Source organism: Leuresthes tenuis, unplaced genomic scaffold (assembly GCF_036924035.1).
Source record: "Leuresthes tenuis unplaced genomic scaffold, fLeuTen1.0.hap1 SCAF_17, whole genome shotgun sequence".
NCBI classification, from domain to species: Eukaryota; Metazoa; Chordata; class Actinopteri; order Atheriniformes; family Atherinopsidae; genus Leuresthes; species Leuresthes tenuis.
In genome coordinates this window covers 1041785-1064944 of record NW_027325371.1, presented here as the reverse complement: position 1 = coordinate 1064944, position 23160 = coordinate 1041785, and the positions used below count along the sequence as shown (strand labels likewise).

The following is a 23160-nucleotide window of genomic DNA, read 5'->3' as shown; positions in this document are numbered from 1 at the left end:
TGAAGGTTGACGCGGATTGAAACTGAGCTCTATCTTATCCTGGTACCCTGAACAGGAAAACCCCTGAGGGCTTCACATCCAGCTGCAGAGGCAGGACACCGGCAGACAGGGAGAACCTGCAGGTGAGATAAAACCTCGCAGCAGGATCAAGGAACTTTGAAAGAGCAAACATGAGCGAGCAGTAACATGAGTCCGTGGCAGGTTCTATGCGCAGGCAAAGCGTCCCGGGAAGCTGTAGCCTACCGAGTTAACCATGGAGCAGGAGCGCTGGTGCATTACAGCACCGCGGCTGCAGCTCCGCACAGGAGGTTCAGCTTGTTCCAAGAGAACCGGACTCTGTGGCAGCTGAACGGGCCGCAGCAGCAGGTAGGACGTGCACACGGACAGGAAATGTAGTTTCTTAAGAGTCAAGAAGGATTTTAGATCATTAGAATGTTTGAACATCATGGAAATGCAAATACTGAGAGTTTGAAGGGAAAGTGACAAATAAAAGAATAAAGTTTGTCTTCACTGATCGAGCAGCAGAAAGAAAATCAACAATTCCAAATGTCCCGTTTTGTATCAGGAGCTGATTTTAAGCACAAAGAGACAACTTTTGTTTTACAATAATAAGAAATGAACCGGTGCGTTCAGATTCAACTGCTGGAGCATCAGAGGCTGAACCGGTGCGTTCAGATTCAACTGCTGGAGCATCAGAGGCTGAACCGGTGCGTTCAGATTCAACTGCTGGAGCATCAGAGGCTGGAGCATGAGATCCAGGAGGAGTTAGACAGGAGGCGCCCCGGAGAGCTGGAGGATCTGGGCCGGCGCCTGAGGACGGCGTCCGTCCTGCAGCAGCAGGTTAGGATCAGTGTCTGTGAAACTCTGAAGCTCTGAAATGGAGCACATTCCTACAGATGATCTTATGTTAATGAAAAATCATCCTGTTTAAAATCCACTGTGTGAAATCTTCAAATTATTTAAGAATTATTTATTCTTTCCTTTGTGAATTTGATCAGTTGTGACTGTGGAACAAAGAGTGTCGTATAAATCTAAGAGTTTGGGTGATTTAAGTGAGATTAGATCATGAAAGAGTGTTTAAAAGCAAACAGAATGCAGTCCAAGGAAAAACAAGAAGACGTTCTTCAAGACTGTCAAGTCAAAAGTCAAAATCATATCGTAGGTCAGTACTGAGGAGTTCAAGACAATCAAGACCAAAGAGTCTGAAATTACAGGCCAAGACCAACGAGTCCAAAATTAAAGGTCAAGACCAACGAGTCCGAAATTACAGGCCAAGACCAACGAGTCCGAAATTACAGGTCGAGACCAACGAGTCCGAAATTACAGGCCAAGACCAACGAGTCCGAAATTACAGGCAGAGACCAACGAGTCCGAAATTACAGGCCGAGACCAAAGAGTCCGAAATTACAGCTCGAGACCAACGAGTCAGAAATTACAGCTCGAGACCAACGAGTCAGAAATTACAGCTCGAGACCAACGAGTCCGAAATTACAGCTCGAGACCAACGAGTCCGAAATTACAGGCCGAGACCAACGAGTCCGAAATTACAGGCCGAGACCAACGAGTCCGAAATTACAGGCCGAGACCAACGAGTCCGAAATTACAGGCCGAGACCAACGAGTCCGAAATTACAGGTCAAGACCAACGAGTCCGAAATTACAGCTCAAGACCAACGAGTCCGAAATTACAGCTCAAGACCAACGAGTCCGAATTTACAGCTAAAGACCAACGAGTCAGAAATTACAGGCCGAGACCAACGAGTCTGAAATTACAGCTCAAGACCAACGAGTCCGAATTTACAGCTAAAGACCAACGAGTCCGAAATTACAGGCCAAGACCAACGAGTCAGAAATTACAGGCCGAGACCAACGAGTCTGAAATTACAGCTCAAGACCAACGAGTCCGAAATTACACCTCAAGACCAACGAGTCCGAAATTACAGGTCAAGACCAACGAGTCCGAAATTACAGGTCAAGACCAACGAGTCCGAAATTACAGGCAGAGACCAACGAGTCCGAAATTACAGGTCGAGACCAACGAGTCCGAAATTACAGGTCGAGACCAACGAGTCCGAAATTACAGGCCAAGACCAACGAGTCCGAAATTACAGGCCAAGACCAACGAGTCCGAAATTACAGGTCGAGACCAACGAGTCCGAAATTACAGGTCGAGACCAACGAGTCCGAATTTACAGCTAAAGACCAACGAGTCCGAAATTACAGGCCAAGACCAACGAGTCAGAAATTACAGGCCGAGACCAACGAGTCTGAAATTACAGCTCAAGACCAACGAGTCCGAAATTACACCTCAAGACCAACGAGTCCGAAATTACAGGTCAAGACCAACGAGTCCGAAATTACAGGTCAAGACCAACGAGTCCGAAATTACAGGCAGAGACCAACGAGTCCGAAATTACAGGTCGAGACCAACGAGTCCGAAATTACAGGTCGAGACCAACGAGTCCGAAATTACAGGTCGAGACCAACGAGTCCGAAATTACAGGCCAAGACCAACGAGTCCGAAATTACAGGCCAAGACCAACGAGTCAGAAATTACAGGTCAAGACCAACGAGTCAGAAATTACAGGTCGAGACCAACGAGTCAGAAATTACAGCTCGAGACCAACGAGTCCGAAATTACAGGTCGAGACCAACGAGTCCGAAATTACAGGCCGAGACCAAAGAGTCCAAAATTACAGCTCGAGACCAACGAGTCCGAAATTACAGCTCAAGACCAACGAGTCCGAAATTACAGGCCGAGACCAACGAGTCCGAAATTACAGGCCGAGACCAAAGAGTCCAAAATTACAGCTCAAGACCAACGAGTCCGAAATTACAGGCCGAGACCAAAGAGTCCAAAATTACAGCTCAAGACCAACGAGTCCGAAATTACAGCTCAAGACCAACGAGTCCGAAATTACAGCTCAAGACCAACGAGTCCGAAATTACACCTCAAGACCAACGAGTCCGAAATTACAGGCAGAGACCAACGAGTCCGAAATTACAGGCAGAGACCAACGAGTCCGAAATTACAGGCAGAGACCAACGAGTCAGAAATTACAGGCCGAGACCAACGAGTCAGAAATTACAGGCCGAGACCAACGAGTCCGAAATTACAGGTCGAGATCAACGAGTCCGAAATTACAGGCCAAGACCAACGAGTCCGAAATTACAGGTCGAGACCAACGAGTCAGAAATTACAGGCCGAGACCAACGAGTCCGAAATTACAGGTCGAGACCAACGAGTCCGAAATTACAGCTAAAGACCAACGAGTCCGAAATTACAGGTCGAGACCAACGAGTCCGAAATTACAGGTCGAGACCAACGAGTCCGAAATTACAGGTCGAGACCAACGAGTCCGAAATTACAGGTCGAGACCAACGAGTCCCAAATTACGGGCCAAGACCAACGAGTCCGAAATTACAGCTCAAGACCAAAGAGTCCGAAATTACAGGCCGAGACCAACGAGTCAGAAATTACAGCTCGAGACCAACGAGTCAGAAATTACAGGTCGAGACCAACGAGTCAGAAATTACAGGTCGAGACCAACGAGTCCGAAATTACAGGTCGAGACCAACGAGTCAGAAATTACAGCTAAAGACCAAAGAGTCCGAAATTACAGGTCGAGACCAACGAGTCCGAAATTACAGGTCGAGACCAACGAGTCCGAAATTACAGGTCAGGACCAACGAGTCAGAAATTACAGGCCAAGACCAACGAGTCCAAAATTACAGGCCGAGACCAACGAGTCCGAAATTACAGGTCGAGACCAACGAGTCCCAAATTACAGGTCGAGACCAACGAGTCCCAAATTACAGGTCGAGACCAACGAGTCCGAAATTACAGCTCAAGACCAAAGAGTCCGAAATTACAGGCCGAGACCAACGAGTCCGAAATTACAGGCCAAGACCAACGAGTCCGAAATTACAGGCCGAGACCAACGAGTCCCAAATTACAGGTCGAGACCAACGAGTCAGAAATTACAGCTAAAGACCAAAGAGTCCGAAATTACAGGTCGAGACCAACGAGTCCGAAATTACAGGCCGAGACCAACGAGTCCGAAATTACAGCTCAAGACCAACGAGTCCGAAATTACAGGTCGAGACCAACGAGTCCCAAATTACAGGTCGAGACCAACGAGTCCCAAATTACAGGTCGAGACCAACGAGTCCGAAATTACAGGTCGAGACCAACGAGTCCGAAATTACAGGTCGAGACCAACGAGTCCGAAATTACAGGTCGAGACCAACGAGTCCGAAATTACAGCTCGAGACCAAAGAGTCCGAAATTACAGGCCGAGACCAACGAGTCCGAAATTACAGGTCAAGACCAACCCAGAAAAAATGGAAAGAATCCATCAGCTCCACCACATTAAACTAAAAGCTCGGGAAATCTTTTTCCCTCACAGATCAGCGAAAGCCTCTCAGCTCAGGCTCGGCTGAAGCTGCAGCTGCTCGCAGCAAAACTTGACGCCTTCAACCTGAACACCAGGTAAACCCAGAAACCCACAACCAAACCCACACATGCAGACACGGAGACACATATCTCATGAAGATCTGCTCTGCGAACAGGTATGAACAAGAGCGGGAGCAGCGCATTCGTCTGGAGGCGGGGCTTAGTGACTTGAGTCTGTTCGAAGAGAAGCTGAAGGTCCACAAGCTGCCGGCGCTCCGGCGTCTGTTGAACATCCAAAGCCAACAGCTGGTGGAGCTTCAGATACGACACCAACAGGTAAAATAATAACATTCGATCCTTCAAATGAACAAACTGTATAATTTTTCCTGTCGACCTGTCCAGGATATGCAGCTTCTGCTGACCCAGGTGGACCACCTCAGAACCAACGAGAATGGGTCCAGGTCCAAGGCGCAGGTAAAGGAACAACTACTCCAAGCTCTCATTTTAATTTCTTTAATCTCAGCCAACATTTCTCTGTCTTCAGCTGTCAATGACAAGGTTTCCTACGGTAACGTTCGACCCTCCATCGGCATCAGAGCTGGACCAGGCTGAGCTGGAGGAACTGAGGAGGCGAGCAGCCGGTTTGACAGAAGAATTATCACAACTGAAAACTCTGGTGAGATTTAACCACTGTCAACTTCTGATTGGATTTATCTTTCGTCAATGTTCCAAAGTACACGGACGAATAAGTCATAAGTTACAAGATTCATGACCAAAAAGACAAAATCAAGACCTACATTCCTAAAAATATCAAAAACCAAGATAAATAAATACTTAATTCAAGCCCAAGTCAAGAGAAAGAAGTCCAGAGATCTACATCAAGACTAAAATACAAAAAAAGGTCAAATATCCAACTCAGACCACCAAGTTCTGATGTTAGATAAGATCCAAGAGAGGCTGAAAACCTTCGTGAAGAGACCCCAAAGGTTTAAACCTCAACATGTGACCTGCGATGCATCATAAGCTCATAGGGATATATTTTGTGTGTATTTCTGTTTGTGTCTGTGCAGGTTTGGGTTCTGGACAATTACGGTAAGGAGCAAAAAGAGTCATCTGCTCAGCAGATCGGCCTCCTGCAGCAGAAGACGGTTAGTCTGTTCAGGGACCTGGACTCAGTGCTCCAGGCAGCAGCTCAGCAGGCTGCAAACCATCAGGTCCTGCTGGAGATCAGGAACCAGCTGGTGGCAGAGATGCTGGACTACAGGCGGCGGCTGGACAGACTGAGCCCCGAGGGGTACGAGATGATCCAACAGACAATGCAACGCTCTTCATGTGTTAGAAGTATTCTGTCTGTAGCTTTTACCACTTTGGCCAAATATCTGCTAGTTTTCAACCAAACAAATTCTTCAGGCAACAAAAGCTGAATGAAAATGTGAGAAATTGACAGGAAGAATGGAAACAACTGTGTGAATCTCATTAAATTACGTGACTCAGCTGCTGTTGTTCCCGGTTATTAGATAATATCCCAGAGAAGAAGGTCATTTCTGAAGAAGACCTCACTATTTTCCTCTCGTGGATGTTCACCGCAGCTGTTGTTTCCTGTTAGAACAACTACTTCTTCTCCTGAATTGAAACCAATAACAACGTAGCCTGTACCGCCCCCTCTGGTGACTCTACACAGTCGCGTTTATTCACTTCAAATCATCAATGCAAACGCTGCTTTAGATGCTTTAGTTTAGCATCATTAGTAAACCTGGCTTTAAAGAAAAACCCGATAATTCTCTTTGAACAAGCAAATGAAATGTCTCTGTGCTTATAACTTTGTCCACTGTCTTGTCTCCATGTCCCAGGATTCCAGGTCTCCGCCCCAGCTTCAGACCTGCTGCCACACCTTCCCGTGTCAGACATTTCCCCGATGCACTCAGAACTAACATCACAGCAGAAAGAATCAGTGTTTCAGCAGGAAATGATCGGATGGTGGAGGACCAGACAGCCTGTAAAAGTCAGTTCTGTAGCACTAAACAAACACCAGTAGTTGTTCCTCTCTCAGAAACAGTCAGAGTCAACATTTCGGAGAATCGAACATGTGGTCCGTGTGAATCTGCCGCTGCAGAGGCAAAGCAGACCGAATCGGTGCTTTCAGCTCAGCTGGATCCAGCTGGAGAATCTGTCCCCGCAGAGAGCAAAACGCCTTCAGAGTCAGAGTCATGTGAAGCCGTCAGGGATGCAGAAAATGTTGCCCAATGTTGGTCAACCATGGCTCAGGATGAGGGCTCCAATAAAGCAAATCTGATGAAAGACAAAGATGGAGACGGACAGAAGGCAGGAGAGGTTGTTCCGGGATATTATCCCAGTTCGGTGCAGTCCGATGTGTTCGGTGAACCAAACAAACTCACAGAAGATGCAGAGTTAGTGTTCAGCATTGTTTCATCCAGTGTCTCAGACAGCAGCAACTGCCTTGGAGGTAAAACTGGAGGTAAAGCGATTTTAAAGGAAGCGGATAAAGTGGAGGTTACCCCTTCTGGAGAGCTTAACATCAGAACTACGGAGCTGAACAATGAGTCGGTTGATCTGGAGTGTCAAGAGGTGTCGAGAATGTCCACAAGTCTAACAGATTCTGGTGTGGCTTTGGCTTACTGTGACTCTGAGGAGTGTCAGAGTCCAGCTGATTTACAGAAAAGCTCAACAGTCTCTGGCTTCAGTCCAGATCTTTGTCAGAGTCCAGTTGAGGCAGAAGTGTTTATCAGCTTGTCTGACCAAGATCATCTCAGAAGCCCAGATTTATTTCTCAGCACAAATGAGTCTGATACATGTTTGAGTCCAATTGAGATTCGGGTGTATCTGGGCGTGAGTGGTGAAGAAGAAGAACAACAAGAACAAGAAGAAGAACAAGAGGAAGAACAAGAACAACAAGGAGGACGAGAACGAGAACAAGAGGAAGAACAAGAACTAGAACAAGAACAAGAACGAGAACAAGAGGAAGAACAAGAACAAGGACAAGAACAAGAACTAGAACGAGAACAAGAACATGAAGGACAAGAACAACAAGAACAAGAAGAAGTACAAGAACGAGAAGAAAGAACAAGCCCACATTTATTTCTCAGCACAAATGAGTCTGATACATGTTTGAGTCCAATTGAGATTCGGGTGTATCTGGGCGTGAGTGGTGAAGAAGAAGAAGAAGAAGAACAAGAAGAAGAACAAGAGGAAGAACAAGAACAACAAGGAGGACGAGAACGAGAACAAGAGGAAGAACAAGAACAAGGACAAGAACAAGAACAAGAACATGAAGGACAAGAACAACAAGAACAAGAAGAAGTACAAGAACGAGAAGAAAGAACAAGCCCACATTTATTTCTCAGCACAAATGAGTCTGATACATGTTTGAGTCCAATTGAGATTCGGGTGTATCTGGGCGTGAGTGGTGAAGAAGAAGAAGAACAACAACAAGAACTAGAACGAGAACAAGAAGGACAAGGAGTACGAGAACGAGAACAAGAGGAAGAACAAGAACAAGAAGGACAAGAACAACAAGAACAAGATGAAGAACAAGGACAAGAACAAGAACTAGAACAAGAACAAGAACAACAAGAACAAGAGGAAGAACAAGAACAAGAACTAGAACAAGAAGGACAAAAACAAGAACTAGAACAAGAACAAGAACGAGAACAAGAGGAAGAACAAGAACAAGAACAAGAACTAGAACAAGAACTAGAACGAGAACAAGAACATGAAGGACAAGAACAACAAGAACAAGAGGAAGAACAAGAACAAGAAGAAGTACAAGAACGAGAACAAGAACAAGAAGAAAGAACAAGCCCACATTTATTTCTCAGCACAAATGAGTCTGATACATGTTTGAATCCAATTGAGATTCGGGTGTATCTAGGCGTGAGTGGTGAAGAAGAAGAAGAAGAAGAACAAAAACAAGAACTAGAACAAGAACAAGAAGGACAAGAGGAGCAAGAACAAGAACTAGAACAAGTACTAGAACAAGAACAAGAAGGACAAGAAGGACAAGAGGAAGAAGAAGAAGAACTAGAACAAGAACAAGAACAAGTAGGACAAGAGGAAGAAGAACTAGAACAAGAACAAGAACTAAAACAAGAACTAGAACAAGAACAAGAAGGACAAGAGGAAGAAGAAGAAGAACTAAAACAAGAACTAGAACTAGAACAAGAAGGACAAGAGGAAGAAGAAGAAGAACACGAAGGACAAGAGGAAGAAGAACAAGAACTAGAACAAGAACAAGAAGGACAAGAGGAAGAAGAACAAGAACTAAAACAAGAACAAGAAGGACAAGAGGAAGAAGAACAAGAACTAGAACAAGAACTAAAACAAAAACTAGAACAAGAACAAGAAGGACAAGAGGAAGAAGAAGAACACGAAGGACAAGAGGAAGAAGAACAAGAACTAGAACAAGAAGGACAAGAGGAAGAAGAACAAGAACTAAAACAAGAACACGGAGGACAAGAGGAAGAAGAACAAGAACAAGAAGGACAAGAGGAAGAACAAGAACAAGGACTAAAACAAGAACAAGACCTAGAACAAGAAGAACAAGAGGAAGAAGAACAAGAACTAGAACTAAAACAAGAACTAGAACTAGAACAAAAAGGACAAGAGGAAGAACAAGAACTAGAACAAGAACAAGAAGGACAAGAGGAAGAAGAACAACAACAAGAACTAAAACAAGAACAAGAACTAGAACAAGAAGAACAAGAACAAGAAGGACAAGAGGAAGAAGAACAAGAACAAGGACTAAAACAAGAACAAGAAGAACAAGAAGGACTAGAACAAGAAGGACAAGAGGAAGAAGAGGATGAGGACATCTGCCTGACACTAACCGAAGCAAACCAATATGAGAAGCCAATAGAAAGATACATTCTGTCAACAAAAGAGGAAGCTAAGTCTTCATCATTTAGCAGAGATCAAGTTTTACCAGAAAAGGAGAGAAAAACAGATATTCTCATTTCAAAAGAAGATGGAAATGGTTTTTCAGTTCAAAGAAGAGGTCTTCAGGTGGGCAGCAGCTCGAGAGAGTTGGAGTGTGGAAACCGACGCGATCAGAGCATCAGAGGAGAAAGTGAGGAGCAGTTTGGTTTCGGTCTGAATAAAAAAACTGTGACAGATTCTGGAAATCAGAGAGACAGATGCAGAGCAGCAAGTGGAATTGCTTATAAAAGCATGAAAGATGATGCCAGGATGTGTAGTGGTCCGTCGGGAATGAACAAAAATTATGGTTATGGAAGCTCCAACAGAGCTAGCTTTAGCGGTGCAGCACAAAAACAAGGAGATAAGTCAGCTAGCAATGGTGGTATAGCTTGTGGTAAACCCCAAGCAACAAGAGCAGAGGGACACGGAAGATTCAGGCATGGCAGTGGAGACTGGATGGTTTATAGTCCTGGTTTGGGACGTACAGATACCTCCTTTAGGAAGTCAGGTAGCAAAGAAACCCCGTCATTGGCTTCACCCCATGGAACAAGCCTGCCAGAGACAGGGAGATTTGGCAGAAATGGGAGTGGGGAGTGGATGGTTTATGGTGGAAGTCTTAGAAGGACCAGCCTGGATGACAGCAACAGCAAAGAACATCCAACAACAGCTGCGAACCTGGCGACAAGCCCACCGGGAACAGGGAGGATCCACAGGGCAGGGAGTGGGGAGTGGATGGTTTATGGTGGAAGTATTGGACGTAGGACCAGCCTGGATGACAGCAACAGCAAAGAACATCCAACAACAGCTGAGAACCTGGCGACAAGCCCACCGGGAACAGGGAGGATCCACAGGGCAGGGAGTGGGGAGTGGATGGTTTATGGTGGAAGTATTGGACGTAGGACCAGCCTGGATGACAGCAACAGCTTACCCAACAGCAACCGCAATGAACATCCAACAACAGCTGCGAACCTGGCGACAAGCCCACCGGGAACAGGGAGGATCCACAGGGCAGGGAGTGGGGAGTGGATGGTTTATGGTGGCAGTATTGGACGTATGAGTCGTGCTGGTAGCACAGACAGAATCGGTGTCAGTGGTCCAATGACCAGTCCATCAAGCAGCTACACAAGCATTGGCTCAAGACTCTGTAGTGCTGGCAGTGGCGGCACGCTGGGCCCCGGCCAGGTTGTTCGGAGCAGTAGCAGCGTGGGAAGTGGCGGCACACTGGGCCCCGGCCAGGTTGTTCGGCGCAGTAGCAGCGTGGGCAGTGGCGGCAGGCTGGGCCCTGGCCAGGTTGTTCGGCGCAGTAGCGGCGTGGGCAGTGGCGGCAGGCTGGGCCCCGGCCAGGTTGTTCAGAGCAGTAGCAGCGTGGGCAGTGGCGGCACACTGGGCCCCGGCCAGGTTGTTCGGCGCAGTAGCGGCGTGGGCAGTGGCGGCAGGCTGGGCCCCGGCCAGGTTGTTCGGCGCAGTGGTGAATGGAAACCCGTATACAGCTCAAGTAAGGCGTACAAGTGCAGTGTGGGGGGTGCAGAGTGGTCAAGTGGAGGGGCAACCACGAGAAGTCAGAGAACCTCCAGCCCCGGAGGGTGGAGCAGTGTCAGCGGGGGTGGAGCTGGCAGAGCAAGTAGCAGTGACAGGATGAGCAGCCAAGCTGGAGGAGCAATCAGCAGCTCCTCAGGATCAGGGAGGGTGAACAACACTGGCGGCAGGGTCATCAGCAGCAGCGATCGGCCAATGGGGAGCACAGGCAGCGGCGCCGGAGGCAGCAAGGAGAGAATCAGCGTTTGTAAGAAGGCGGCGCTTGTGATCGCAGCAGCAGGGCAGGAGAGAAGTCAGGAGAGACAAAGACAGTCGAAGAGACCCCAACAACAGAGCTCAGGTGAGAACAGCAACTTTCTAACAGAAAGGAGTTTATCTTCCACAGTATCTGATAAAAAACCATAAAAATAACAACATTTGTTGCTTGTGCAGCAACTTACGATAGAGCAGGTCTATACCTCATCATTTAGCACCAGCAACTTACGATAGAGCAGGTCTGTACCTCATCATTTAGCACCAGCAACTTACGATAGAGCAGGTCTGTACCTCATCATTTAGCACCAGCAACTTACGATAGAGCAGGTCTGTACCTCATCATTTAGCACCAGCAACTTACGATAGAGCAGGTCTATACCTCATCATTTAGCACCAGCAATTTACGATAGAGCAGGTCTATACCTCATCATTTAGCACCAGCAACTTACGATAGAGCAGGTCTATACCTCATCATTTAGCACCAGCAACTTATGATAGAACAGGTCTATACCTCATCATTTAGCACCAGCAACTTACGATAGAGCAGGTCTGTACCTCATCATTTAGCACCAGCAACTTACGATAGAGCAGGTCTACACCTCATCATTTAGCACCCGCAACTTACGATAGAGCAGGTCTGTACTTCATCATTTAGCACCAGCAACTTACGATAGAGCAGGTCTGTACTTCATCATTTAGCACCAGCAACTTACGATAGAGCAGGTCTATACCTCATCATTTAGCACCAGCAACTTACGATAGAGCAGGTCTATACCTCATCATTTAGCACCAGCAACTTACGATAGAGCAGGTTTATACCTCATCATTTAGCACCAGCAACTTACGATAGAGCAGGTCTATACCTCATCATTTAGCACCAGCAACTTACGATAGAGCAGGTCTATACCTCATCATTTAGCACCAGCAACTTACGATAGAGCAGGTCTATACCTCATCATTTAGCACCAGCAACTTATGATAGAGCAGGTCTATACCTCATCATTAAGGACCCTCAGGACTTGGAGACCATGTCTGTTTACTTTAAGCAACCTCTAGTGGCCACAATTATCATGATCAGAGCAAACTTTGGAATTAGGAAAGCGTTTAAACATTTTGACTTGGAGACCTAGATCTTTATCAGAAAAATCAAACCTACCTCCTTTGGAACAACTAATCAGATCTGTGAAGTAAAATGAACCGAATCAGAAGGAGATACAGAAGCTTTTCTCTTTGTTGTTGCAGCTGACTCGCCTTTCATCCAGAGCTGGCTGACCACAGGCGTCCGGGCCATGAGCGCCAGGCCTGCTGATGACATCACGCACCTCTGAGTGGCGTTTTACTCATGTTTACGTCGACTTTCTCCTTATTCAACTGCAACGTTTCATTCAGGATTTTTACATTTGGTTCTGAACATTTAAAAAAACTGAATCTACTCTCATTAAATGTTTTTAATGAGTCCTGTTCGTCTTTTTGGTCATTTTTTTAATTAAAACTCGAAAGTGCGTCATGTTCAGAAACCAGACAGAGTTTCAAAGCCATTAAGAGTCAAACAGGAATCAGTTAGTGGTGAATAAAGGAAAAGTTTTAAGAGTTTGCTGCAGGAAGTCACATTATTTAAACAACTAAATGTAATTTAACTGGATTGTCTGCAGGGGGCAGCAAAAACCACAGTGGCTACAACTGAGCCAGATGAGTGAGAGCAGGCTGCCTCACCTGAGCAGGAGAGCCTCACCTGAGCAGGAGAGCCTCACCTGAGCAGGAGAGCCTCACCTGAGCAGGCTGCCTCACCTGAGCAGGAGAGCCTCACCTGAGCAGGTGCAGCAGCTCCACAGTCTGTCCTTTTTACTCACTTCCATAATGATTCTCCTCATGAGGAAAACAGAATGAACTTGAGATATTTCATGTTTTTCTCTTCAATTTCATTTCATTGTTTAATGCACTTCCATTTTTAACATTTCAGTCGAGTCACAGTTATGAATTAGGTTTAAAAATAATAAAGATGTTGTTTCAGACAGCTGATTATAACCCTGATCTGGTCCTGAAGCAGCCTTCATGAGCAGCAAAGATGTCCAGTTTGTGTTTAAAACCATGTTCCTCAGAGAAAGACTGGAAGGGATCTGCATATTTCTGCCTCTACAGAGCAGAATATCTTTAAAGCATTCAGGGAATCTGGAGGAGTTTCAGTGTAAAGGACGAGGGAGCGAGCCTAAGCTGGACCCCGTGACCTCTGACCCCTCAGACGCTGCATCAGGAACCGTCATTCATCAGCAGTGAAAAAACAAAAAGTTTTTCCTGCCTGTTGAACGTAACACAATAAATCCGTCACTGATCAATGATTTACGGCTGCAGCCTCTCCTCCGTCAGATATGTGGGGTCAGAGGTCAGCCTGCACAGAGAAACCAGTTCCCTCTGTGACAGAAAGCCAGACACAAGCTGTCCGACAGGAAAAAAACAGGTGTGTCAGCCAGCTTCCTGTCAGCCAGCTTCCTGTCAGCAGGCTTCAGCTGCAGGTCAGATTGACAACTGTTTAATAACCCATCAGAGAAAGCTCTGAAGGAAACACATTCACCCTGTAGCCATCGTCTCAAAACTCCAGCTTCCTTTCAGTAAACTACCATCATTCAAAAGTCAATCATTACTCCCAGATAGATAAAACCTATTATTTGTTCTGCACTTTTCTGAAGTCGCTGCAGACTTCCTGTGCCTGATTTCAGGAGGAGGCCCTCAAACAGAGATCTGCTAAATTAGCAGGGCGCTAACTGCTAACTTCAGATCATTGAAGTTCAGCAACAAGGTCCAGGTTATACTTCCACAAAAGTATCCATCCGTTTGATTTTCAGCCCCCATAGAAGGAAGAATTTGGGTATTTAGACATGCAGCACTTCAGAGATGATGCTGTGTGTTGTTTAAATGCTAACTGGATAAATTAGCTTAAGCTAGGAGGGGCCGACAAAAACAGATTTCATCACAAAAAGGACGAAGCATCAAAAAAAGATAAGAAGCACAGTCCTTATTTTAACATTTAGTTTCACAAAGCAAACCTTAGTTTTCCACAGCAGAGCCAAAGGACCAACAACAGCAACAAAACAACCAAGAGAAGCCACAAACAGCTCCACATGTTCATGAGACTGTAAAGTGGCAACAAGGTGCTGTAGCATGAACGTTAGCGTTAGCAAAGGTCACAGAAGCATGTTTCATAACGGAGGTTATGTTTGGGATCGTGTAGGAGCAGAACCGAGGAGGCGTAGCTGGTGATTAACTAAACTAAAGAATCTGCCAAAGCAGCAACAAAAAACTGCAAACTTAACTTAAATAGAGCAAAGGTGTAATGGGGGTGGGGGGGGGGGGGGGAGTACAAAGGAGTCAGAAGACAGTGGTAAAAAGTTCAAGGCTTTACTGAAACTCTGGCAGACAGACAAACGGGTTAGAAACCGGCAAACAGGAATCAGGAGAGGAGAGGCAAAGTTCTTGGTCAGGGGTCGAATTACCGGGAGGCAGGGAATCAGGGAATCAGGGACAGGTCGGTACCGGTAAAGCTGGCAGGAGAACGCTGGAAAGGCAAAGAACAATCTGGCAAAGGTTTGAGTGTGGAGGTGGTGACTATCTGCTGGGCTGATTGCATGTGATGAGAGGCAGCTGTGTGCACAGGGGGGTGAACTGAGGAGGTGGGTGTGGCTATGGCGTAACCACGCATTCTTTGGGGGGGTCGTGTCCCCCCCAATATTGAGAAAATACCAACCTGCCCCCCCTAATAAACAGCAGAAAATATGTAAAACGCATGTTCTCCTTTTATGAACCCTGTCAAGGGATAGGTCTCTTGTTATGTCTTATTTATTTTCAGTGTATTTCCGTGTGTTACCATGGGAACGTAACGGCTGCGCCGCGGTCGCCGTTGTTGATGCTAACCGGGGGCTCGCACCAAAAGCTTCGTGAGCGGCCAGCGGCCATTCATTTTCATTTCATTTTCAATGTAAGCTGGCGTCGATGAGCGGCCGGCATTGTGAGCTTCCTGAGCTTCAGGAGTTGAGAAAGGCTCAACTTTATGCAAATGAGCAGTGACGCGGCGCGACGACAGCCAATTAGGGCCGACCTGGATTCCGAAGGCGGTAAAAAAGGCGGAAAAAAGGTGGAAAACGGTAGAGCACAAACACAAAGAAACACAAAGAAGGCTGCCCAGAGTACGATCCATGGTGAAAGAGGGAACCGACGTATGGATGGATTATTATATATATCTGCTAGCTGCCACCGGGCGCGCCGCCGGGCGCGCCGCCGTCTCAGCAGCGGCTCTCCTTATCTTTACGTTGGACTTCTACTTTTGACGGAGCCGCTGCTCAACAGAGCAGATTGTACCAGAACAGGAAATCCAACACAGAATCAACAAAATAAACTTCCGCCCCCTTTCAAAATAAAACAACTTAAAACAAAAATAACATTAGACTATTAGACTTTTCATTGTTAATGCACATTTTGAGACATTGACACAATAGAAATGAACCTGGACTTAAAAGTCCTCAGCACATTTTTTGTTAAAGGAAAAGTCTGTAATTTGTTACATCATTAGTTGTCCTTATTAAAATATTTCCATAAACATGCTTTGGTGGGGGGGCAGTCACTGTCTCTGAGAAATTACACTATTCCTTTAGATGTGAACTTACATGGTCAATGTAGTCCTCTAAACTATGTTCTAAATGTCCAAGTTTTCATATAGAAATAAAGAATTGTAGATAATGCACTTAACAATTTTGTTTTTCTTGGACCCCCCCAATGTCTGAACCATGGTTACGCCCTTTGTGTGGCTGACAGGCTGAGTGGGATCTATGGAAAACTACTGATGGTTGGACTGAACTGTGACAAAAGGAGGAACAAACTGACTGGAAAATGACTTGAGTACAAAAACAACGCAACAAACAATTCAATTCAATTCAATTCAATTCAATTCAATTCAATTCAATTCAATTCAATTCAATTCAATTCAATTCAATTTTATTTATATAGCGCCAAATTACAACAATTGTCATCTCAAGGCACTTAAATAATAAAGTCCAATTCAAGCCAATTGGAATTCAATTCATTGTAATCATAATCCAATGAAATCCAATTGATTAATTTAAAAATAATCCAATTAATTCATATGGAGCCAATTCAAAAATAATATCCGAGCTAAGGAAACCAACAGATTGCACCGAAACTTGCCTTCAGTCCAATCTCCCGTCCTGAGCCTGAGGGACTGTGGAAAGGAACGACTCCCTTTAACAGGAAGAAACCTCTGGCAGAACCAGAACCAGAAAGAAACCTCTGGCAGAACCAGAACCAGGAAGAAACCTCTGGCAGAACCAGAACCAGGAAGAAACCTCTGGAAGAACCAGAACCAGGAAGAAACCTCTGGCAGAACCAGAACCAGGAAGAAACCTCTGGAAGAACCAGAACCAGGAAGAAACCTCTGGCAGAACCAGGAAGAAACCTCTGGCAGAACCAGAACCAGGAAGGGTGTCCATCCGCCTGGACCAGCTGGGGTTTGAGAAAACAGAAAAGAGGGAAAAGAGGGGGAAAAACACCATAACACCATTCAAAGGATACCTGCTGGAACAGGGAAACACAAGTTAATAACCACAATAATGTCACATGTACATAAAATCATTTGAGAAATTAAACAGGAGGAAAAGAGAGCAAAGTGAGGAAAGGTGTGACAGATGAGGTCCCCCAGCAGGCTGGGCCTATAGCAGCAGAACTATGGGATGTTTCAGGGTCACCTGAGCCATCCCTAACTATCAGCTTTAAAAAGGACAACAGAACGATCTTTGCTGAACAAAGTAAACCTGCAGGTTGTATACTGAGGGAGGCGATAAGGATCAGGTTTTAGCAACAGAACACCAGGTGTGTCCCAGAAGCTGAAAAACTAACAAAAGAGCAGGATCGACCTAAATAAAACCGTAAATAACCACATGGCCAGGTGGCCAGGTCGCCAGGTGGCCAGGTGGCCAGGTGGCCAGGTCGCCAGGTGGCCAGGTGGCCAGGTGGCCAGGTTGCCAGGTGGCCAGGTGGCCAGGTTGCCAGGTTGCCAGGTGGCCAGGTGGCCAGGTCGCCAGGTGGCCAGGTGGCCAGGTTGCCAGGTCGCCAGGTGGCCAGGTGGCCAGGTGGCCAGGTGGCCAGGTGGCCAGGTCGCCAGGTGGCCAGGTGGCCAGGTGGCCAGGTGGCCAGGTCGCCAGGTCGCCAGGTGGCCAGGTCGCCAGGTGGCCAGGTGGCCAGGTTGCCAGGTGGCCAGGTCGCCAGGTCGCCAGGTGGCCAGGTCACCAGGTTGCCAGGTCGCCAGGTTGCCAGGTCAAGAGGATTAATTAATTGTTCTGCTGGTTCGGGGTCTGTGGTGGCTGGGGGGCTGCTGGCCCCCTGGTGTGCCCGCTGCGCTACACCCCAGCGGAGTCGAGGGAGGGAGGACGTGTGGATGTATGGGACGTGAAAGTGTGTGTGGTGATGATTGGGCCTGGATCTGGGACTTGCTGTCGCCTGGCCTGCCTGTGCTTCTCCCGATGGGGCGGCGACGTTGCCTCTCCCCACTGCTCGCGACTTCACCCACCTGTGGGCACGTCTTGACTCCCAGGGCACTTGGCCAGGGGCGCTGGGGCAGGCGCTGACCCACTGCGTGGCTGTCTGGGGCGCTTGGCCCTCCTGGGTATTGGGTGGGGCCTCTGCCGGGGGGTTTGGGGGCGCTCGGGCTCCCGGGGCCCGGGTCCAGTGCACGGCCCATGTCTGGGCGGCTGGGGCCTGGCGGGGTTGGTGGGCTGTTGCCCCTGGCTCCCGGGGGGCCTCTGCCCTATGCTTATGGGGGCTCTGTCCGGGGGCTTCCTCTGCAGTCTTCTGGGTGGATGCCTGGTTGTCCCTGCGGTGGGCTTCCTGGGTTCTGTGCTCTGTGGGGGCTGCTGGTGGCCTGGGTCTTGTGGCCCTCTCTGCCTGCTTCTGATTGCTGGGGGGGGGGCTGTGGATTGTGGCTTATACACTCATAACTAAGCACGGTTACCATGTAGATCCTGTGCCATGGGTGTTGCATGTTCTCACACACACACACACACACACATTCTTTAGTCCAGTAGCATGGTCACTAAGCAGTTGATGTATTATCCTGTGGTTTCAGGTCATCTATATCCACAGCTGTGTTGTATGCGATTACCGCTTCTTGTGCTTGTTTTTGTTTGTTTGTGTGTTTGTTTTTTCTCTGCTTGTCTGCTTTCAGGTGCTCCTGGTGGCGCTAAGGCTGGATTCCCCTCAGAGGCCATGGATTGTTGTCTGTTTTGTTTTTTACAGGTGTAGCAGCTGGTTGTCTGGTTTTTATTTCTATTTTTGTTCTGTTTCCTCTTCTTTCCTCTTCTTCTTTCCTTGTCCCCCGGTCCGGTTCAGTTCTATTACATGTTATATATTGTAAACAGAAATAAATAAATGGGCATCAAGGGGAGCTTTACATTACAGCTTTACAGGTCGCCAGTCCATCACAGGCCACACATATACTCACTCCTAAGGACAACTTCAGACCAGGTAACCGAACATTCACAGTGGGAGGAAGCCGGAGAACCCGGAGGGAACCCCCGCATAGAACATGCAGACTCCACAAGGAACCAGCCGGGAGTTGAACCAGGAACCTTCTGCTGTGAGGTGACGGTGCTGACCGCCACACCACCGTGTTCAGAGAGGCTGGAGGCAGAGTTCAGGGAGGCTGGAGGCAGAGTTCAGAGAGGCTGGAGGCAGAGTTCAGGGAGGCTGGAGGCAGAGTTCAGGGAGGCTGGAGGCAGAGTTCAGAGAGGCTGGAGGCAGAGTTCAGGGAGGCTGGAGGCAGAGTTCAGGGAGGCTGGAGGCAGAGTTCAGGGAGGCTGGAGGCAGAGTTCAGGGAGGCTGGAGGCAGAGTTCAGAGAGGCTGGAGGCAGAGTTCAGAGAGGCTGGAGGCAGAGTTCAGAGAGGCTGGAGGCAGAGTTCAGGGAGGCTGGAGGCAGAGTTCAGGGAGGCTGGAGGCAGAGTTCAGGGAGGCTGGAGGCAGAGTTCAGAGAGGCTGGATGCAGAGTTCAGGGAGGCTGGAGGCAGAGTTCAGGGAGGCTGGAGGCAGAGTTCAGAGAGGCTGGAGGCAGAGTTCAGAGAGGCTGGAGGCAGAGTTCAGAGAGGCTGGATGCAGAGTTCAGGGAGGCTGGAGGCAGAGTTCAGAGAGGCTGGAGGCAGAGTTCAGGGAGGCTGGAGGCAGAGTTCAGGGAGGCTGGAGGCAGAGTTCAGGGAGGCTGGAGGCAGAGTTCAGAGAGGCTGGAGGCAGAGTTCAGGGAGGCTGGAGGCAGAGTTCAGGGAGGCTGGAGGCAGAGTTCAGGGAGGCTGGAGGCAGAGTTCAGGGAGGCTGGATGCAGAGTTCAGAGAGGCTGGATGCAGAGTTCAGGGAGGCTGGAGGCAGAGTTCAGAGAGGCTGGAGGCAGAGTTCAGAGAGGCTGGAGGCAGAGTTCAGAGAGGCTGGATGCAGAGTTCAGGGAGGCTGGAGGCAGAGTTCAGAGAGGCTGGATGCAGAGTTCAGGGAGGCTGGAGGCAGAGTTCAGGGAGGCAGAGTTCAGAGAGGCTGGAGGCAGAGTTCAGGGAGGCTGGAGGCAGAGTTCAGGGAGGCTGGAGGCAGAGTTCAGGGAGGCTGGATGCAGAGTTCAGAGAGGCTGGATGCAGAGTTCAGGGAGGCTGGAGGCAGAGTTCAGAGAGGCTGGAGGCAGAGTTCAGAGAGGCTGGAGGCAGAGTTCAGAGAGGCTGGAGGCAGAGTTCAGGGAGGCTGGAGGCAGAGTTCAGGGAGGCTGGAGGCAGAGTTCAGGGAGGCTGGAGGCAGAGTTCAGGGAGGCTGGATGCAGAGTTCAGAGAGGCTGGATGCAGAGTTCAGGGAGGCTGGAGGCAGAGTTCAGGGAGGCTGGAGGCAGAGTTCAGGGAGGCTGGAGGCAGAGTTCAGAGAGGCTGGAGGCAGAGTTCAGAGAGGCTGGAGGCAGAGTTCAGAGAGGCTGGAGGCAGAGTTCAGGGAGGCTGGATGCAGAGTTCAGGGAGGCTGGATGCAGAGTTCAGAGAGGCTGGATGCAGAGTTCAGGGAGGCTGGAGGCAGAGTTCAGGGAGGCTGGATGCAGAGTTCAGGGAGGCTGGATGCAGAGTTCAGGGAGGCTGGATGCAGAGTTCAGGGAGGCTGGATGCAGAGTTCAGGGAGGCTGGATGCAGAGTTCAGAGAGGCTGGAGGCAGAGTTCAGGGAGGCTGGATGCAGAGTTCAGGGAGGCTGGATGCAGAGTTCAGAGAGGCTGGATGCAGAGTTCAGGGAGGCTGGAGGCAGAGTTCAGGGAGGCTGGAGGCAGAGTTCAGGGAGGCTGGAGGCAGAGTTCAGGGAGGCTGGATGCAGAGTTCAGGGAGGCTGGATGCAGAGTTCAGGGAGGCTGGAGGCCACATCAGTGGACAGTGGCCTCCAGCTGGCGACCCTGCAGATGACCTAATATCTGACAGTTATAGAAGCCAAGCAGGACTAACACTCTAACATTTTATTCCAGCTGAAACATATGTAGAATGCAGAAGATGGAGGTTGAAACCCTGGATGGGAACTCTCAGCTGTGATCTCACGTCCATAACTGCTTTATAATCAGTCAGGTTGTGATTATTTCCCAAGTCTTGGTGTCTTTTCATGTGTTTTTATGGCTCAGTTATTCATCTCCTTCACAAACACACATTTCATCAGACTGAAGGTGTTACAACTTTAATGGAATATGGTGAAAAGATGCTGATCTGTAAAAGCATCTGAACTACTTCTACATATCCACTGCTGCTACCAAACGGGCCCAACGAAGGGTTCTGGATCAGAAGGACACAAAGAGTCCAGTGAGGCGTGCAGCTAAATGTGCGGTTATGCTGCCACATTCTTTCAAGGTGTGTTCATGCATGTGTGAACCTGGCTGTGGAATGGCAGGTATTTCCCAGAGGCAGGCAGCAGCAGAGCGTGAGGCCTGAAAGCTGTCATCACGGCGATATGTGCCTCCCTCTCACAAAGAAACACACGACACACGACCACACGGGTTTAAAGGCTGACAGGATAAGCAATTAATCCACGTTAATCACTGCAAATAAACTCTGGATAAACTGAATTTAACAACGCTTTTTATAAAGCGATACAGATCTGCTGCAGCGGCACAGAAAAGCTGTAACATTAAAGCTGCTTTCACACTGAAACCCGTCCGTGGGGCGGATCCAAGCTGCAGTAAAACCCAAAGATGGATCCGTTCCGCACCCTGTGGAGGATCATTAATCTCAGGTGAGTTCAGTTTGAAGGCAGGAACGTTTAATGCCAACCGGACAATGGAAGCTGGGACAGAACAAAGCAGGTAGTAGTTTATTCACTTCTTGGTTCTCGTTCTTCTGCAGGAACTCTGCATCCTGTGAGCGGCTGCAGGCAGGAGCCAGATGACAGATTCTTGGCAGCAGATATGAGGAACAGATCTGAAGTCAGTTTGTACTGTGCAATGTGTTCTTTCCATTGTTCTTCTCCTGCCTCACCTCCTTAGATTGAATCAGATCCAAAGCTTTTCACGTAATGCCATCACGTTAATTCACTTGTGTTGCTTTGGTTCTCAGTTTAAATGTTTTAGCTTCATTTTAACGTGAATCTGCCTGTTATTTAACCTCCGGGGGTCCGAGTCCGAGCTGTCAGGATCCACATTTCAAGTCATATACGTTTGAGCTTGGCTTGAGGCCAAAGAAAAGCATGAAAGAAGAATATTTCCTTTTATGGTAGAAAGCAGGAGGTGAAACTGGTGGGAACCACACCCTGCTGGGTTGGCTGAGCAGAAACAGGAAGAAATGTTCTTTTGTTTCTCCTACTTCAGGCTTGTCAGAATCTTTCTCTACCTTCCTGCCTCCCAGAAAGCACTCGTTCCAGCTCTGTGATAAGAACTCAAGGTGATTTAGACTGAGGTGGCAGTGCAGAGCTGCAGGATCATCTCATTCAGCTCCTGCTGCACATCTCAAGCTGCCATGATTATTTCTTACCTTCTAAAACCTGCAACACATTTAAAGCCATAAAGAGGCATTTTAGGGATAATAATGAGGATAAATTTTAGCTGATTTTAACCCTGAAGCAGCCTCCAGGACAGTCTGAGCAGCAGAGATGTTCAGAGGAGCTCCAGTTTGTGTTTAAAACAATGTTCCTCAGAGAAAGACTGGAAGGGATCTGCATATTTCTGCCTCTACAGAGCAGAATATCATTAAAGCATTCAGGGAATCTGGAGGAGTTTCAGTGTAAAGGACGAGGGAGCAAGCCTAAGCTGGACCCCGTGACCTCTGACCCCTCAGACGCTGCATCAAGAACCGTCATTCATCAGCAGCTGATAGAAGCACAACCCAACAGGTTTCATGTTTTATTTCATCACATTCATTTAATTTATTAATAAACGTCAATTTCTACATTTCAGACCTGCAACAATGTGACAATTTAGAGCAAATAATGAGCAATAAGCAGCAAAAAAGCTCCAGTTTGTGTTTAAAACAATGTTCCTCAGAGAAAGACTGGAAGGGATCTGCATATTTCTGCCTCTACAGAGCAGAATATCATTAAAGCATTCAGGGAATCTGGAGGAGTTTCAGTGTAAAGGACGAGGGAGCAAGCCTAAGCTGGACCCCGTGACCTCTGACCCCTCAGACGCTGCATCAAGAACCGTCATTCATCAGCAGCTGATAGAAGCACATGGACAAGGGATTACTGTGGAAACCTTTGTCAAGCACCACAATACAGAGTTCCATTCACAAGCTCCCAATAAACTTGGAATAGAGCAATTTAGTGCTAAAAAACAGCTGATTTTAACCCTTATCTGGTCCTAAAGCAGCCTCCATCACAGACAAAGATGTTCAGAGGAGCTCCAGTTTGTGTTTAAAACAATGTTCCTCAGAGAAAGACTGGAAGGGATCTGCATATTTCTGCCTCTACAGAGCAGAATATCATTAAAGCATTCAGGGAACCTGGAGGAGTTTCAGTGTAAAGGACGAGGGAGCGAGCCTGAGGATGTGAACAGGAACATATTTCC

The 23160-nt window shown here is 47.8% G+C and overlaps 1 protein-coding gene across 1 annotated transcript; it reads left to right on the top strand.

The window, feature by feature from the left end:
• Positions 1 to 9112: 9112 nt before the first annotated feature.
• Positions 9113 to 12446, top strand: LOC140273154 (uncharacterized). The gene is made up of 2 exons (XM_072368672.1): positions 9113 to 11203; positions 12361 to 12446. Exons 1-2 carry the CDS (start codon positions 9580 to 9582, stop codon positions 12444 to 12446), a joined length of 1710 nt encoding a protein of 569 aa, XP_072224773.1. The 5' UTR covers positions 9113 to 9579.
• The last annotated feature ends 10714 nt before the right edge of the window (positions 12447 to 23160 follow it).

What these genes read in the sequence shown, in the direction of transcription:
- LOC140273154 (XM_072368672.1), top strand. Translation starts at nt 9,580, where the DNA reads ATGAAAGATGATGCCAGGATGTGTAGTGGTCCGTCGGGAATGAACAAA. An exon ending in ACCCCAACAACAGAGCTCAG is followed by an intron (nt 11,204 to 12,360) that starts GTGAGAACAGCA and finishes TTGTTGTTGCAG; the next exon opens with CTGACTCGCCTTTCATCCAG.